Source organism: Panthera leo, chromosome F2 (genome assembly GCF_018350215.1).
Source record: "Panthera leo isolate Ple1 chromosome F2, P.leo_Ple1_pat1.1, whole genome shotgun sequence".
Classification (NCBI taxonomy): domain Eukaryota; kingdom Metazoa; phylum Chordata; class Mammalia; order Carnivora; family Felidae; genus Panthera; species Panthera leo.
Genome location: NC_056695.1, coordinates 35,716,569 through 35,731,975, shown reverse-complemented (window position 1 = coordinate 35,731,975; position 15,407 = coordinate 35,716,569). Strand labels below are relative to the sequence as shown.

The following is a 15,407-nucleotide window of genomic DNA, read 5'->3' as shown; positions in this document are numbered from 1 at the left end:
TGTTTACAAAGCACTATAGATTTTGGCCATCATGGTTTCTACCACTGATGCTGACTGCACGGTCCACCTTGTATTTGGTCAGTTTTATATCACCATGTTGCCCAACTTCGTCTCCTCCAAGGAGCATTAGCATCTTACTTACAGATTTTTTTCTCTATCATACCAAACATGATCAGATCCTCAGAATTCTGTGGACAGCTTAAAGGAAATAGTATAAGACCAAACCTAACTCAAGAGACTGTACTCTGCGTGATTAAAAGATTATTTAAGCAAGTATTTGTTTTCACCTGCAGTTTCCATATTGAGTATTATGAACATAAAGAAACACTGTGAATCAAATTAATACTGTAAGTCATTGTAGGTATAATTACTTGCTTTTTATATCCACCTAGAGTAAAATTGTCCACAGCAGTTTTAATAAGAAATGCTATTGAAGGCTTGCTGGTTTCATACTCTAACATGACACCAATATGCTTGATTTTCCACTGTTTTGTGGAAGGATGGATTGCAAGTTTCCATTGAGAATTATTCCTGGTCAATTAAAAAAATTTTTTCAATGTTTCTATTATTTTTGAGAGAGAGAGAGAGAGAGAGACATGGCATGAGTGGGGGAGGGGCAGAGAGAGAGGGAGATACAGAGTCTGAAGCAGGCTCCAGGCTCTGAGCTGTCAGCACAGAGGCCAACTCAGGGCTCCAACCCATGAACAATGAAATCATGACCTGAGCCAAAGTCAAACGCTTAACCCTCTGAGCCACCCAGGTACCCCCTGGTCAATTCTTGATGATGTCAGAGAAGATTTCTTGATTAACAAATGACAATGATACATGTATATTGCTATTAATGATGGTAAGCTCAATGACATTGAGTTATCAAACAAAAAAAAATAAATAAACTTTGACTATAAAATGGTGGGTCCCATAGATTTTCTGATATCTTACAATTAAAAAGAATTATTCACTTCTCAGTCATTTAGAAAAACTGACTTTTGTGATAAATGACATAATATAAAAGAATTTGAAGAAAAATCACAATTTCTTTTTATTCTTCTAACTCATTTGTTTGAGAGGGTAAGGCATAAATCAATATGTATTTTTGTAATATATTTTTCTCATTATCCATTGCAAATTTATATATTTTTATAGTTTTTCTATATAAATCATAGGGTTTATTATTAACAGTTTTCTTTTTGCTATCACCATAAACGTGGTTGTCAGTAGCTTAGCACCCATGAGTAACCTAGCAACAAGTCAGCTTTCTAGCAAGTAAGAAATAAATGCAAACAAAGTATTATGGAAAAAAGCAGTTCAGTTTCAGAATATTAGTGCATGTATACTGTTAACAATCAAGATGAAATCTTCTAATTTGGGGGAAATTGCATGACAATAGGTATTGAGTTTTCTAGTAAATGATACAATGCCAGTGAAATCTTGTCTCCTTCATTCAGAAAAAAAAAAATGGAATCTATTTCAGACTGCAACACTGTTGACTAGGTAACTGAATATATGTGTCTTCCCTGGAAGCCTATTCATTACAGATTAGATGAGAGGAGTGTCTTGGCATGTTTTCACTATGTGGTAGATGAGTTTACTAGATGGAGTTTCAACAATAAACCTTCCTGACAGTGATGCATTGTTAATCTCTTAAATAGGTTTGGAATAAATGTTTTATTTTATTTTGAAAGGGTTGTGATTATAGTACTGAACTTTTGGAGGGATCTTTTTCTTGGAAATACTGTAAAACATTCCACCTTGTGTTTCACATGCTGAGACTTTGGTATATTTAATATCAGTTTCTTTTGGTGAAATTTAACTTATATAATTACTGTTTATTTTCACTGAGAAAATAGCTCTCCTGTGTTTAGTTGTCAGGTCATAAAGGAGGTATATCAGGTATTGGAGAAAAGCTGTAGCTTTATAGGATCATCATTTGCATGATGAATAGACCCAGGTAGGGAGGGAAATGCATACTGGTGAATACCTTCCATTAAATGGCACAGCTTCTATTCTGTGCCACAGCCAGAATTACTTGGCCTTTCTCAATCTGACGGGCAGTTCACTGCACTTCAAGAAATCTTAGTGCCCCATGGAAGATTTAGGTAAGGGACAGAAGGATAGGATATGAGCTGAACATACGATTGTGCATTTAAAATGAATGCATTGAATTGTAGAACTAGAAAGCATCTTCTCTCTGGCGAAGATTACTTTTCCCCAAATCCCTCAAGTTTTACGTTATTTTTAAAATATAACCTTAAATGAATGACTTGTTTGTTACTATAATCACGATTGGGATATGAGCTCAACTCTGACATGTTTCCCTCAGTAGCCACACAAATCTCTCTTCTTTGGGGAAGAGGAGAATAAAAATCATGAGATCCTTAAAGAGAGGGCCAAACCAGATGGTCTGACTTCATCTGTATGTGAGACCTTTGGTCACTTACATTATTTGGATTGAAGTGAGTCATCTTAAATAAAGGAAAGAATATTCTTCACATGAGAAACATTTACCTACCCTTGAAGACATCTGACTACATTGAATAGATCAATTGCATGAATTTATATCCAAATGTCTTGACAGAATAATATGGTCTATATTGATGATGCTACTCATGATGGCTGTGGTTCTTGGTCAGTTGTTCAGAAAAGTGACATTTTAGATGTGACATATGCACATTAACTTCCCCTTCCAGCAGAGATGTTCACTGGGGTCATGTTGTTGAAAAAATATCATCCTTTATTTTGGGAAGTTGAATTCCTAGAGGGCAGAGGTGATCTTATTTTTTATCCAGTGTGTAGTATAGTTCCTTATAAGCAATAAGCTTTAAACAGATGATTATTTTTTTGTAGATGTGTTACAAAGACCCATTACAGTCACTGAAAGTATATTAAAACAAACTACAGAATATGTGTTAGAAAGTGATGAAACACTAAAATAATATATGCCCTTGTAGAGGAAATAAAGCTTAAGGATCCACTAGGGACATAACTTAATTACCATAAAATATTGTTACATTGTGAAGTTGATCTAAAAGGAACTGTACTTGTTGTTGCAGGTTTGGTTACAAAAGTACGGCTACCTTCCACCAACTGACCCCAGAATGTCGGTGCTGCGCTCTGCGGAGACCATGCAGGCCGCCTTAGCTGCCATGCAGCAGTTCTATGGCATTAACATGACAGGAAAAGTGGACAGAAACACAATTGAGTAAGTAATGGCATCCACACTCTCACTTTTTTTGGTCCTTGAGCCCAACTAAGTAGTCGGATAAAGTTTAAGTGAATTCCACCAACCACGAGTGTAGCAATTTGTCTCATGTCTCTTTTCCTTGGAATTTGAACTGTGTTAACTCTACTCCCCTATGATGTCAGGTTTGTCAAAGCCCAATTTACTCCCCTGACTTTTGCAACACAGTTTCAAAATAGGGGGGAAGAAAGGAAAGAAACAATGAGAGTCAAAGTCAATGTACAGTTGAAGTCATTACAAGAGCTACAGGCACTGTTGTGTTGGAACCGGCTTGTGGTGTTGATGAGGACTTATTGTACACATCTCTTCCCTGTTAAGTAACATCATCTCAGTAGCTTGAAATTGACCAAAGTAGAAATATTGACACTAAGGAAAGTGGGAAACAATACAAATAAGGGCTTTTTTTTGGAGGAATAGGGGTAAGGGTGTCAGAGAACCAGTTAACAGTTTATTAGCTTCCTATCAGTGGCAATTCTCTCTACATGAGTTCAATCAAGGAGAGGTTTACTGCAAGTCTTTTCCTTCAGTTTTTTACTAGCAAATGGCTTGTTTTTAACTCCTTAATGGGATTTGTTATTTTATTGACTGAGTCATCAGTCATTTGTTAATTTATTTATCCAACCAATAACTCATTAGTGGGCATTTCAAAGGTGAAAGAGGCATATAGAGATTCAGAAGACAGACTCTCTTGTTCAGAGGAACTTCAAGTTAACTGTGTAGCTAGACATAACCACAAATAATCTTACCACAGGTACACTGTGAGTTCTGTAACATTATGAAACAGCATTATTGTTTTTTGGACAGCAAAGGAGGAAGTGATTAATTCTTTCAGTGCAGGGAAGAATCATTTGTGTTTATTGAGTCCTTGATACTCACAAAGTAAATCTACTTCATCATTTAATATGATCATCATACATCAGCCCTCCACAGTAGGGAAGACAAGGATACATTTTTTTTTTTCCTCTGTCTACTTTTTCAAATAAGGAAACAGAAAGTCAAAGGCTAGGTGAAATCCAGAGTAGTTACAGAATCCAGACCTTTTAATGTTTGGTTGGAAGGCTTTCTACTATTCCATGCTGTGGACCTTGAGAAATGACACATTTATTTTTCTTTTTAAACCTTAAATACCTGAAATATCTGTGCTCAGGTATGTATAATTTTCACATATTAAACTAATTAAATATATGATTTAAAAATTATTTTGGCCTTCTAATACTTACATCATTATATTAGTCATACTATTTCTATTTCCTCAAGACCGGGAAAGCACATAATAAAAGGCTTGAAGATTAAATGTCAAAGCAGTTTGGAAAAATAAATGTATTACCTCTGCTAGCATTTTAAGAGATACATAAATATTAACTTTGGTATACATCTGGGAAAATAGAACCAAGAATTAATGTAGTGCATTCTGTAAGAATGAGAATCTTGTTATCAATATTGGGAATAGACTTGGATATTTTGAACCTGCTGCCCTCTGTTCATTGCAATTCTCCCTTAATAGTGTCCTAAATAAATACAGATTTAAATTAATTTTAATTAAAGTTGTAAATTAATTTTAAATATAGCCTATTAATAAGCAAAACCAGCAAATCCTGCATTTTATTGCTGTGTATAGTAGAGAATTCCATTTAAATTATACTTTTAATCCCAACATTTTACAAAGTGCCCTGGACAGCTTTTTTGCTCCCTCACGCAGGGCTGTTGTCTTCTGATCCACTTTCCTGGAATGGATGACACAGTTTTTAAAAACACAATAAATTGATGGGGCACCTGGGTGGCTCAGTCATTTAAGCCTCAGACTCTTGGTTTCACTCAGGTCATGATCTCACTGTTGTGAGATGGATCACCTCTTGGGTCCATGCTGGGCCTGAGGCCTGCTTGGGATTCTCTCTGCCCCTCCCTTGCTAGCGTGTGTATGCATTCTCTCGCAAAATAAATAAACTTTAAAAAAATAACAATAAATTGAGAACTTGGGAAACAAACTCCTTTGATTCTGCTTACTACTAGATATTAAAATTCAGAAAGTAGGAGCACCTGGGTGGTTCTGTCAGTTAAGCATCTGACTCTTGATTTCTGTTCAGGTCATGATCTCGTGGTTCGTGGGTGTGAGCCCCGCATCGGGCTCTGTGCTGACAGCCCAGAGCCTGGAGCCTGCTTCGGATTCTCTGTCTTCCTCTCTCTCTCTCTGCCCCTCCCCGCTCACATTCTGTCTCACTCTGTCTCTCAAAAATAATAAACGTTAAAAAATTTTTTTTTTAATAAAATAAAACAAAATTCAGAAAACAGAGTTCTGCGGAAAGTGGCATCTGTGTTTCCTGTGAGTTTTGAGAGCTCCTGCTGGTCATTGGAAGGACTCAAGATAGATAGGTTTGATTTCCTAAATCAAACCTGAGATAGCTGGGAAAAAAGTCTTTGTCAGGAGATGATAGAAGAAGAATGTGTGCAGGATTTATTTTGGCCCCTTGTGTTCAAAGGATCTGAACAGTTTTCAGTTGATCTTTGGCAGGACAACGCAAAATGCAAGGGTGGAGAGAAGGACAGTGGTCTTTTTCTGCCACACAGTGGCTTAAATTCCAGACCGGGAGAAATGATTGTGTCAATGTGTAGGAGTTACAGTAGCATTTTTGTGAATTATAGCATTGTAGAGAAAAGATCAACTCTATAGGTAACCCTTAACTTAAACACAACCAGTGTTTTGGTCTGTTTTCTTTAACCAAACTTTGTTCTAATTTAGTTTTTTCTTCTTTTTTTCGAATCGGAACTGCATCTTTTCCTTTACATAGAGTGTTATTCCTAGGTGAGTCCACCAAAGCCTCGTTAAACCCTCATCATCGTCCCTTCCTAGACTGCCATGCTTCTTTTGTCCTTTATGGCACTTCCATTGTCACTCAGACTAGAAACCCTGTGGCTTCATTGGCCTCCTGTCTGGTTTTTTTCCACTGATGTATCTCCACTCGTGACATGTTGTTGCTCAGGGTACTCAGCTCAAATAATGTACTATTTTTGTAAGTATAAACCCTATAATCATGCTACTTAAGCAATTGTCTGTGCTTCTGTAATCTCAAATGAATGTGTAATAACAATCCATGCTGAAATTGTACTCTGTTATTTTACATGGTCAAATTATAAAGTATGAATTTTTATCTAAACCTTATTACGTAAAATATGGACTACAATTATAGACCTAAAATTACTCCTCAGTATTAAAATAATGTCTTAGGATTCATTTTCAGATGCTATAAACTTTTATCTAATTTTAGGCTCTTGTCAAGATCAATTGTTTTATATTAAATAATTATGTCCTCCTTTGTCAGACATCATTTGGTGTATTCAATCTAGAATTCATGGTTAATTAAAAGTAAAGATACAATTGTGGTAATCCCTATATTATGTTGAAGGAATTAACCATTTTTAAGCAACAGATTTAAGTATTCCCTAAATGGCATATTGCTTTTATGTTAGTTTTCATTGGTGTTGGAGAGATAGTAATGAATACTTATTCCCCCACCCCAAAATGAGCTCATAATCGTATGTTGCAATGGTTCTTTTAAATTTTGGGTTGCTTAGCTAATTTTTGTAAGCAAACTCACTTAAATTCCTTAATAAGTGAAGCAATTTATGTTATGCGTAAAAAAAGATTATATTAAGCAAGGAAAGAAAAAGCTAGCAAGGCAATAATGAAAATGAGTCTAATGTGTTTTTGCAATATTAATGGTAGGTATTTTTAAATTTTAATTCATCTCTTATGTGTGCACAGTATCATGCATTGAAGTATGGTTAATGAAGTATGATTTTAAGGTGACCTTTTTTATTTCTCTCCACATATATGCATACACATATATACACATATATGAACACACACACACACATATATACATATATACATGAATACATAAATATTAGATGATCTGAGTAATTCTAATTTATTTAAATCATGCAAAGAAAGGGATCTTAATTAAAATGAATTTAAGACTGAATATGTAGCTTTTTTCAAATAATTTTTATGAAACTACAGTGGTATTTGAATTCTCCTAATTTGAGAATTGAAATATTTATTTAGATATATCAAGAACCATAAGCTTTGGGGCTTAATTTTCAATATGTTTCATGATTTTTACTCATTTGTCTAAATTATCAAGTTAAGACTCCCTTTCAATCTACATATACAAGATAGGTTCATCAGTAATTAAATTTCTTTTTTTTTTATTTCTGAATATAACAATGGTACTCAATCAGTATAACATTATAAGATGGACCAATCCCTTTTTTGGTAACTCCCTAAGGATAGTTGATAGCTAAATCAGCATACCTACATTTTGAACCCTAAGTTAATTTACTTTTAAAAAAATCTTCACAATTCCTGGACTTGATTGTCTGAGGACAAACAATATCTAAGGATTTTTAAAGTAATGAAAATAAGGGGCGCCTGGGTGTCTCAGTCTGATTAAGTGCCTGACTTCGGCTCAGGTCATGATCTCAGTTCTGAGTTCAAGCCCTGCGTCGGGCTCTGTGCTGACAGCTCAGAGCCTGGAACCTGTTTTGGAGTGTGTGTCTCCCTTGCTCTCTGCCCCTCCCCTGTTCACTCTCTGTCACTCTCTCTCAAAAATAAATAAGCATTAAAAACACTTTTTTTAAATAAATAAACTAATAAAAATAAGCGTATTTAAAAATATGTAAAATGATCTTTTGAAGACAACTATAAATAGTAGATGCTACTCTTACCTTTCATTCGACATGGAAAAGCCCGGAACCGAAAACTGTTAACTATATGATGCGGATGAACCTTGTTCTTACCTTACTAATTTGTAAGTCACAAAATATAATTTTGTGAGTGGCTGCTCTTCTCATGGTAAAAGTAAATATGTGTGCACAGTCACTGTGTGGTACAAATCCCTACTCCAAGGGACACCATTCCAATTGCATGTATTTTATTGAAGTGCCATCTTCCTGCAGCCCCACTACAGGGCCACCAGTTGTGTGGATTAAACTTGAAGGCATCATTCAGAGTCATGTGGGTGGCCCTATATATTCAAGTCATGTGGGTGACTTGAATACCCAACTCATTGAAAAAAAATTACTGAAACCAGTGAAGCAGTGAACACTGTCTCGTATATAGTGACTCTTATTACTATATACAAATTTGTTTAGAAGTTTGTGGCTACTTTATTTTCATAAAATAAAGTATCTGTTGGTATCTGTATTATCGAAACCCCAGGATATCCCTGTTTTGAATAACTAAGTACGTTAACACATAGGTTAAGGCGAACTGAAACATGTTGATATCAGTTGACTGCTACTGCTGTTGCTTCTACGAGTACAGCCACTTCCTGATATTTGTAAAATAATAATTATTATAAGTTAATAATCATAGCAGTTACTATTTGCCAGGCACTGTTCTAAGTGTTTTACATGATTTAACTAATTTAATCCTCACATTTACTCAATAATATTATCACTTCCAGTTTGTAGATGAGGAAGTGGAGAAATAGAGACAGTAGTCTGACCAATGTCACGGGGCAGGTGAGTTGGTGGAGGTAAGGTAGGAACCGTAGCAGTCTAGCTCTAGGATCTCTGCTCCTCACTTTTACAATATAGCTCCTTCTTTTCTTTTCTTTTCTTTTCTTTTCTTTTCTTTTCTTTTCTTTTCTTTTCTTTTCTTTTCTCTTTTTTTCTCTTTTTTCTTTTCTTTCTTTCTTTCTTTCTTTCTTTCTTTCTTTCTTTCAGAGAGAGAGAGACAGCAAGCAGGGAAGAGGGGCAGAAGGAAAGGGAGAGAAGACAGTCTTAAGCAGGCCCCATGCCCAGCTGCAGAGCCCGACACAGGGCTCATTCCCACGACCCTGGGATCATGACCTGAGCTGAAATCAAGAGTCAGGTGCTCAACCCACTGAGCCACCCAGGCGCCCCTATAACTCCTTTCAAGAGCACTGATTTTAGATATTTTTCCTTTTTAAGTTAAGCTAATTTAAATAAAGCCATTAATGATCTATGCAACTAATTGAAAAATGTTCTCGGTTCTAAACAATTAAATCAATACTGAAAATCAATATTATATTTATGAAAACTGAGGAGGTACTATTATTTACACCTTGTAAGTGCCAAATAACTTTCTTGTGGCTCCCTCTCTCCCCCAGTACCCATTCTCATGTCTTTGCTTTGGAATACCAACTTAAAATTTTTAGCAAATGAGTCCGTAATGAAGCACATGTGTATGAGCTGTGTGTTGACACACAGAAAAAATAAGTATGTTTTAGCAATGGCACTTTCACCAAAAAAAGCACTGTTTGAAAATAGTGTGCACGTGTGTTTGCATACACATAGGCTCTCTTCAACCCATGTTTCTTTCTTGTGATATAGCTGTTACCTTACGTGAAACTATTAATCCAATCTGTTCCACTTGTACGTTTAGAGTTTTGCATTCTCATGTTATTATGGGGTTTATCAAATTCATATATGAATGCAACTAACACTTGGTACATGATATATAGAAATAAATCCCAGTGCCAGTCTCGACCTGAATAACAATATTAACATGCCAATTTTACCATTAGTATTAGACATTTAATTTCTTGGTGAGTACTGTTAAATGTTAATCGTTATTTTTATCCACAAAGAACTTTAAAAATTGTAGTAGAAAGAACCTGACTGCTTATGAGATTAAAGAATAATTTAAATGTTTGGAGTCACATAAGAAACCTGAAGACCAATTTAGCTGAGATACTGTGTGTCTTATTCAGTGGCTTGATGTGCTTCAATCATATTTGGGGGATTTTACAAATTTTAGTATATAATACCTGCCAATATCTCTTTGCTAGAATATTTGGATACAAATATTGATGAAGTTAACATAGAGTGTTCTCAACCTGACCAACCTTTATTAGGACTTCTTTGCATTAAATTACTGATTGGTATTAGATCATTCCTGTTCTTATGTTTATTTCTTACACTTAAGTTATCTACTTTATGATTTGGTTTTATATAAAAGTATGTACACAATGTCCATGCAGTAAGCATTTGCTCAAGGCACAGACCTGGAAAGAGTTACAAAGTCTTCAAGCAACATGGATAGTAGGGAGATCACCATGTGCAAAAAAGATACGCAGACTCAATCTATTTGCTTCATGTTCCTTATTGGAGACTTTACTGGGTGTTGGCCCCATACCTGGCTCTCTGCCCTGACTCAGGACGGCGGACAATAGAGACACAAATCAGAATACAGAGTATAATCCATGCTGTGTTGCGATTGTAAACTGTACCTATATGAGTTGCATAATGAAGGATGTTTAGGATTCTCAGTGTGAAAAGAGAGAAAAAGTTATTCCAGACAGACGTCACTACATAGAAAGGTAGAAAGAAGTTTACTTCTTTAGTAACCTGAATGGATCTTGGGAAGTAGGGGGACAGGGTATCCTCCCTAAGTAGGCCTGAATCAGATTCTTTCTATATAAGCATTTCATGCCCAGAGCATGTAGAGAAAACTTCTGTGCTCTGGAAAGATTTATCTTTAGGAGCAAGAAGGAAAGCTTTTAGACAGCGAGAGAGAAAGAAATTTGGAAACAAGAGAGACAGCCTCCTGATTGATTAGAGGAGACTGAGGAAAGGGCAGTGGTGGATATTACCTAGGTATTAGCTTGGGCATTAGAAGGAGGTTAAGACTTTTGGCTGAAATAAGGCATCAGAGGAATTGGTACAGATCTGGGGTAAGAAAATTATAATTTTTTATTACATGTAAAATTAGAAATAATGACAGGGTATCTTGGAAGAAATGTTACAGCTCTTAACCTGTTATATAGTATTTTTTTTTTTAATCATGGATGTCCTTCCTATAGACTGTAAACTCAACAAGGGCCTTTTGCCTTGTTTATCTTTTCAGCCACACTTTTTCTTTATATCTCATAACATGTTGTGAAAGCTGAAAAATATTATAAGATGAATGAATAAGGATGGAATGAGTAAATAAATGTAACTAGTAGTTGGAACATAAGAAAAAAAATATATTTAATGGGCAAAAGCCTAAGAAACATATAAAGAATTCAGCAGAGATATCTTTCAGCCCAAAAATTTAATACTCATCCATAAAAACCCTATCCTTTGGAAGATGCAATGCTTCACTGAGAAAAATTTTACTAGATCCAACATATGAATAACTTAAAATGGAAATTTATATCAGTAAATTTAATTTTCTTTTCAATTGTTAACTTCATCTTTTAATTTTATTGATTACTAAGGTAATTTTAAACAATATATCCTCATTGACAATACATTTTATCCTGATAATAGGTAACACCATTTTGTGAAATTTTATCCCCTTATCCATTTCAAAATTATTTCTCTTCCCAGAGTGAGAACTTAAATATTTTTCTTAGCAAAATGTAAATGTAACCACTTCCCGCATTTGGTAAATTTACTCATATTTAATAATTATATATTGTTTATTCTGTTAGTACTTTCAGTGAGATAAGTAAGCATAAATACCTGCCTTAGGAATATTATAATTTTTGCTGAGAGTATAATTAATGAAATATCCATATATAAAAGCCACTTATCATAATAAACCCACCATTAATGCTTAATATTTCCATGTTAAATCTATATCTATGCCCTATAATATGTAATAAAAATTAATAATTTTTCATTAAAAATTACAATGTTTCCCTATCCATTTATTCATTGAATATCTTTTATATTCCGGGGTTTGTACCAGGTACCAGGATTATACAGATGCCCTGCCCTTGAGGGTTTTACAGGCTAGTGAAATATGTCTCAAAAAAACTGGTTTAGGAATGCTCTGGGAATATTATTTAAAAGTAGAAGATCTCCATTCTCCACTCTACAGAGTTTGATCCCTAAGGGCCATATCACCTCTTAGGAGTTTGGAGACTTTAATAAAGGGAAAGAGAGATTTCTGAAGTAACTCCACAATGCGTTTTAGACTAGGATGGAATTTGTGAAGTCTGATAATTGCAATGTCTACATTATTACTAGGAAAAAAAGAGAGAGAGAGAGAGGGAAACTTTTTTCAGTGCTTACTGGAAAATTGTCATCTTTCTTAAAAAGCAGAAGTCATGATTTCATTGTTGCATGAAGTCATTATTATAAGCACTGATTAGCTGATTTATCCATGTAACATGTAAACTATTCTTTCATTTTCCCCAAATGGACATCTTTTGATAGTCATCTCTCCAGTCAATTATTTTCCATTTAAAGAGTATAGAAATTATAAAGTATTTGGTGAAATACAACGAAAATTGATTCTTTTCTCATTTCTACTTGCTGAAGCATGTAGCACCGTGAACTCTGCTTTAGCTTTGCAATTGATAAATTAAATGTGTTAATGAATGGTAAAGCCATTTTTTGAGTCACTAAAGAAACACTTCTCAAAATCATGATAATCTTTCTTTTTAGATAAGAAGCAAGACTACATAGAAAACAGGACAATGGTAAAAAGAGACTCTTAGAAAAGTTACACAACTGTATCTTGTATAAGTGTTAAAAAATTAGTAAATCAAAAAGCATGTCATTTTCCTAAGATAATTATGTTAAACCTTATTTGTGTGATATTAAACCTCATATCCAGAAAAAAAAATTAATCATTGAATTTAGTTATTACTAATTTAAAGCAAATGGATGTTGCTTAGAAATTGGGATAATGAGCAAAGTAAAAAGAAAAATTCGAGAAAGGCAAATGTTATTTAAACAGTTTACTTCTATGTAAGCTGGAAGAGAGAATAGCATATACCTTCTTGAATCCTGAAATTTAGGGTTATTTAATAGATTTTAAAAATTGTTGAATGTTCAAGTTGGAAGACACCTTAGTGAAAATTTGTTTTTTAAAGTCTCATTCTATGAATGAGACTAGGGATTAATGACTTGCCCAAGATCACAGATCTTGTTAAAAACAGATTTTAGTTAGAAGCTTAAGAGGACTTCAGTCTATAGTAAGCTCAAAGTAAATTAGAGAGACAAAAAATATCTAAGAGAGCTGAGTTCAAAACCAACGATTCTTGATCATTCAGGGGAAAAAATAATGCTTTCTACTTGGGTTCAAACTGCATGAAAATTGACAATTTTCTTCTTTAGGTTTTCCCATTTTCATCATCACTGTCATTGGTTAACTTCCCAACTGATTTCCTTTTGAAATGAATGATGAGAGTTGTTGGTAACTAACCGGAAAACCCTGCTTTTTGCAGCTGGATGAAGAAGCCTCGATGTGGCGTACCTGACCAGACAAGAGGTAGCTCCAAATTTAATATTCGTCGAAAGCGATATGCATTAACAGGACAGAAGTGGCAGCACAAACACATCACTTACAGGTATGAGAACTAATGAGGAATTACTGTTTTTTTCCATTTTTTCACAACCATTTATTTTGACATTTTGTTGGCCATCTTATGCACATTGACCACATGGTAACATATAGGAATATGATGTTGACATAGGGAACTGAGACCTGCAATCAAGAAGAGAATAAATTGGCCATTTGGAGTCCTTGTAAACATTTCTTAAATTCTAGATCTTTTTTGTAAACTATGTCTTCAAGCTTCTTGAAAGTACCAAATCCTGAGCAACTCTGAGATGAATATTTTACACATTGACATTCTTTAATAAGGATTCATAATCTAAAAAGTAATCAAATAATAAAGTTTACAAATAATTGTCTTTGAAGCAAAATGTCTTTGACTCTATTAATTAGCTTTTAGTATCAGTCCAAACATTTTACTTTCTATCTTTTTGGGAACAGTGCAGTTGGATCATCGTTTCTTGTTTTGTCTCTACTGAAGGACGCCGAAGGGATGCCAGTGTCTTCCATCCTGGAGTGACCATTGCTGCTAACAGAGATGTTTCTAGTTATTCATTAATTCATTGAACAACTGTCTATTGGGTCTGTGTTTGAACAAAAACAATTCTAGGCCCTGTGGTTATAGAAATAAGTAGAACACGGGTCTCCATTCGTTCTTTTGGAATTTGCAGTCCTGTGGATAAATTCATCAATCATATAAATGTGATGCCTGTTATGAAAGGGAAGGAAGAGAAACTTATAAAAACAGGGCCGTCTAACCCATTCTAGAAAACCAGAAAAGGTCTTCCTAAAGAAATGGCCTTTCAGCTAACCACCACAGGAAGAGAAAGAACTTGTTAGACTAAAGGGCAAGGAAGGGCAGGACACTTCAAGGGGAGGGTAGGATGCCAGGAGTTACATGAATAAAAGAAAGACATTTATAATTCTCATTCTTTGTATAAATAACCCTTCTCGTACACTTAAAGATAAAATTTAAGCCTCAGTATATAGATTTTCTACCAATACATCTGGTTTGTGCCATTTGAACTTATTTTAGTTATTTTGAGAACACTTTTCAGTGTTATTTTATATTCTTTCGCTAATCCTCCCAGATAGCATGCTCCTAGAATTTTGTGCAACCTATTCCAGTTACTTCTGCAGATAAGAGAAATCAAGGAGGAAGCAGTCTTAAGTCAAGCCCATGTAGTAAATGTGAAGTGTTAGAAGAGTTCCTTAAGGGACAACAAGAACAGAAATACCTGCTACCTCTGCATCTAACAACATTGCACAGCTACTTAAAGTTGTAAGGAAATAAAAGATACAAGAATTTTTAAAGAAATAAAACTATTGTTAGTTACAGTTTATTTCACTTCCTATATAGAAAGCACTGAATAAACCCTAGACAATTTTCAGAAATACCTAAAGAATATGGTTAACTTAAAAAATAATACATTTCATGTTTAGATAAATTTTAGGTTTACAAAAACGTTCAGCAGATAATACAAGTAGTTCCCATATACTACATTGCCCACCACCACCTCGTGTAAACACTCATAGTTTCTCCTTCTATTAAGATCTTGCATTAGTGGGATCTGTTTGATACAATAGCTGTGCCAGTGTTGGTATGTTAATTCTAACTAAGGTGCACACTTACGGTAGGGTGCACTCTTTGTGCTGTAGTTTTATGGGTTTGACAAATGCATGATGTCAAGCAGCATTACAGTATCATCAGAATAGTTTTATTCTATTATATTGTATTCTAAAAATATTGTGTTATACTTCATCATCCCCCTTCTCCTCCATAACCCCTAGAAACTACTGATTGTTCTAATTTCTTTGTAATTTTGCTTTTCTGGAGTGTCATAGAGTTGGAACCATACCATACGTATA

At 34.6% G+C, this 15,407-nt stretch overlaps 1 protein-coding gene across 1 annotated transcript in view; it reads left to right on the top strand.

The window, feature by feature from the left end:
* The window catches only part of MMP16 (matrix metallopeptidase 16), a 283,955-nt gene that overhangs the window by 137,227 nt on the left and 131,321 nt on the right, over window positions 1-15,407 (top strand). Inside the window, exons 2-3 of the mRNA XM_042923584.1 lie at window positions 3,051-3,199; window positions 13,429-13,551. Coding sequence (XP_042779518.1) covers window positions 3,051-3,199; window positions 13,429-13,551 — 272 coding nt within the window. The remainder of the gene's footprint in view (window positions 1-3,050; window positions 3,200-13,428; window positions 13,552-15,407) is intronic.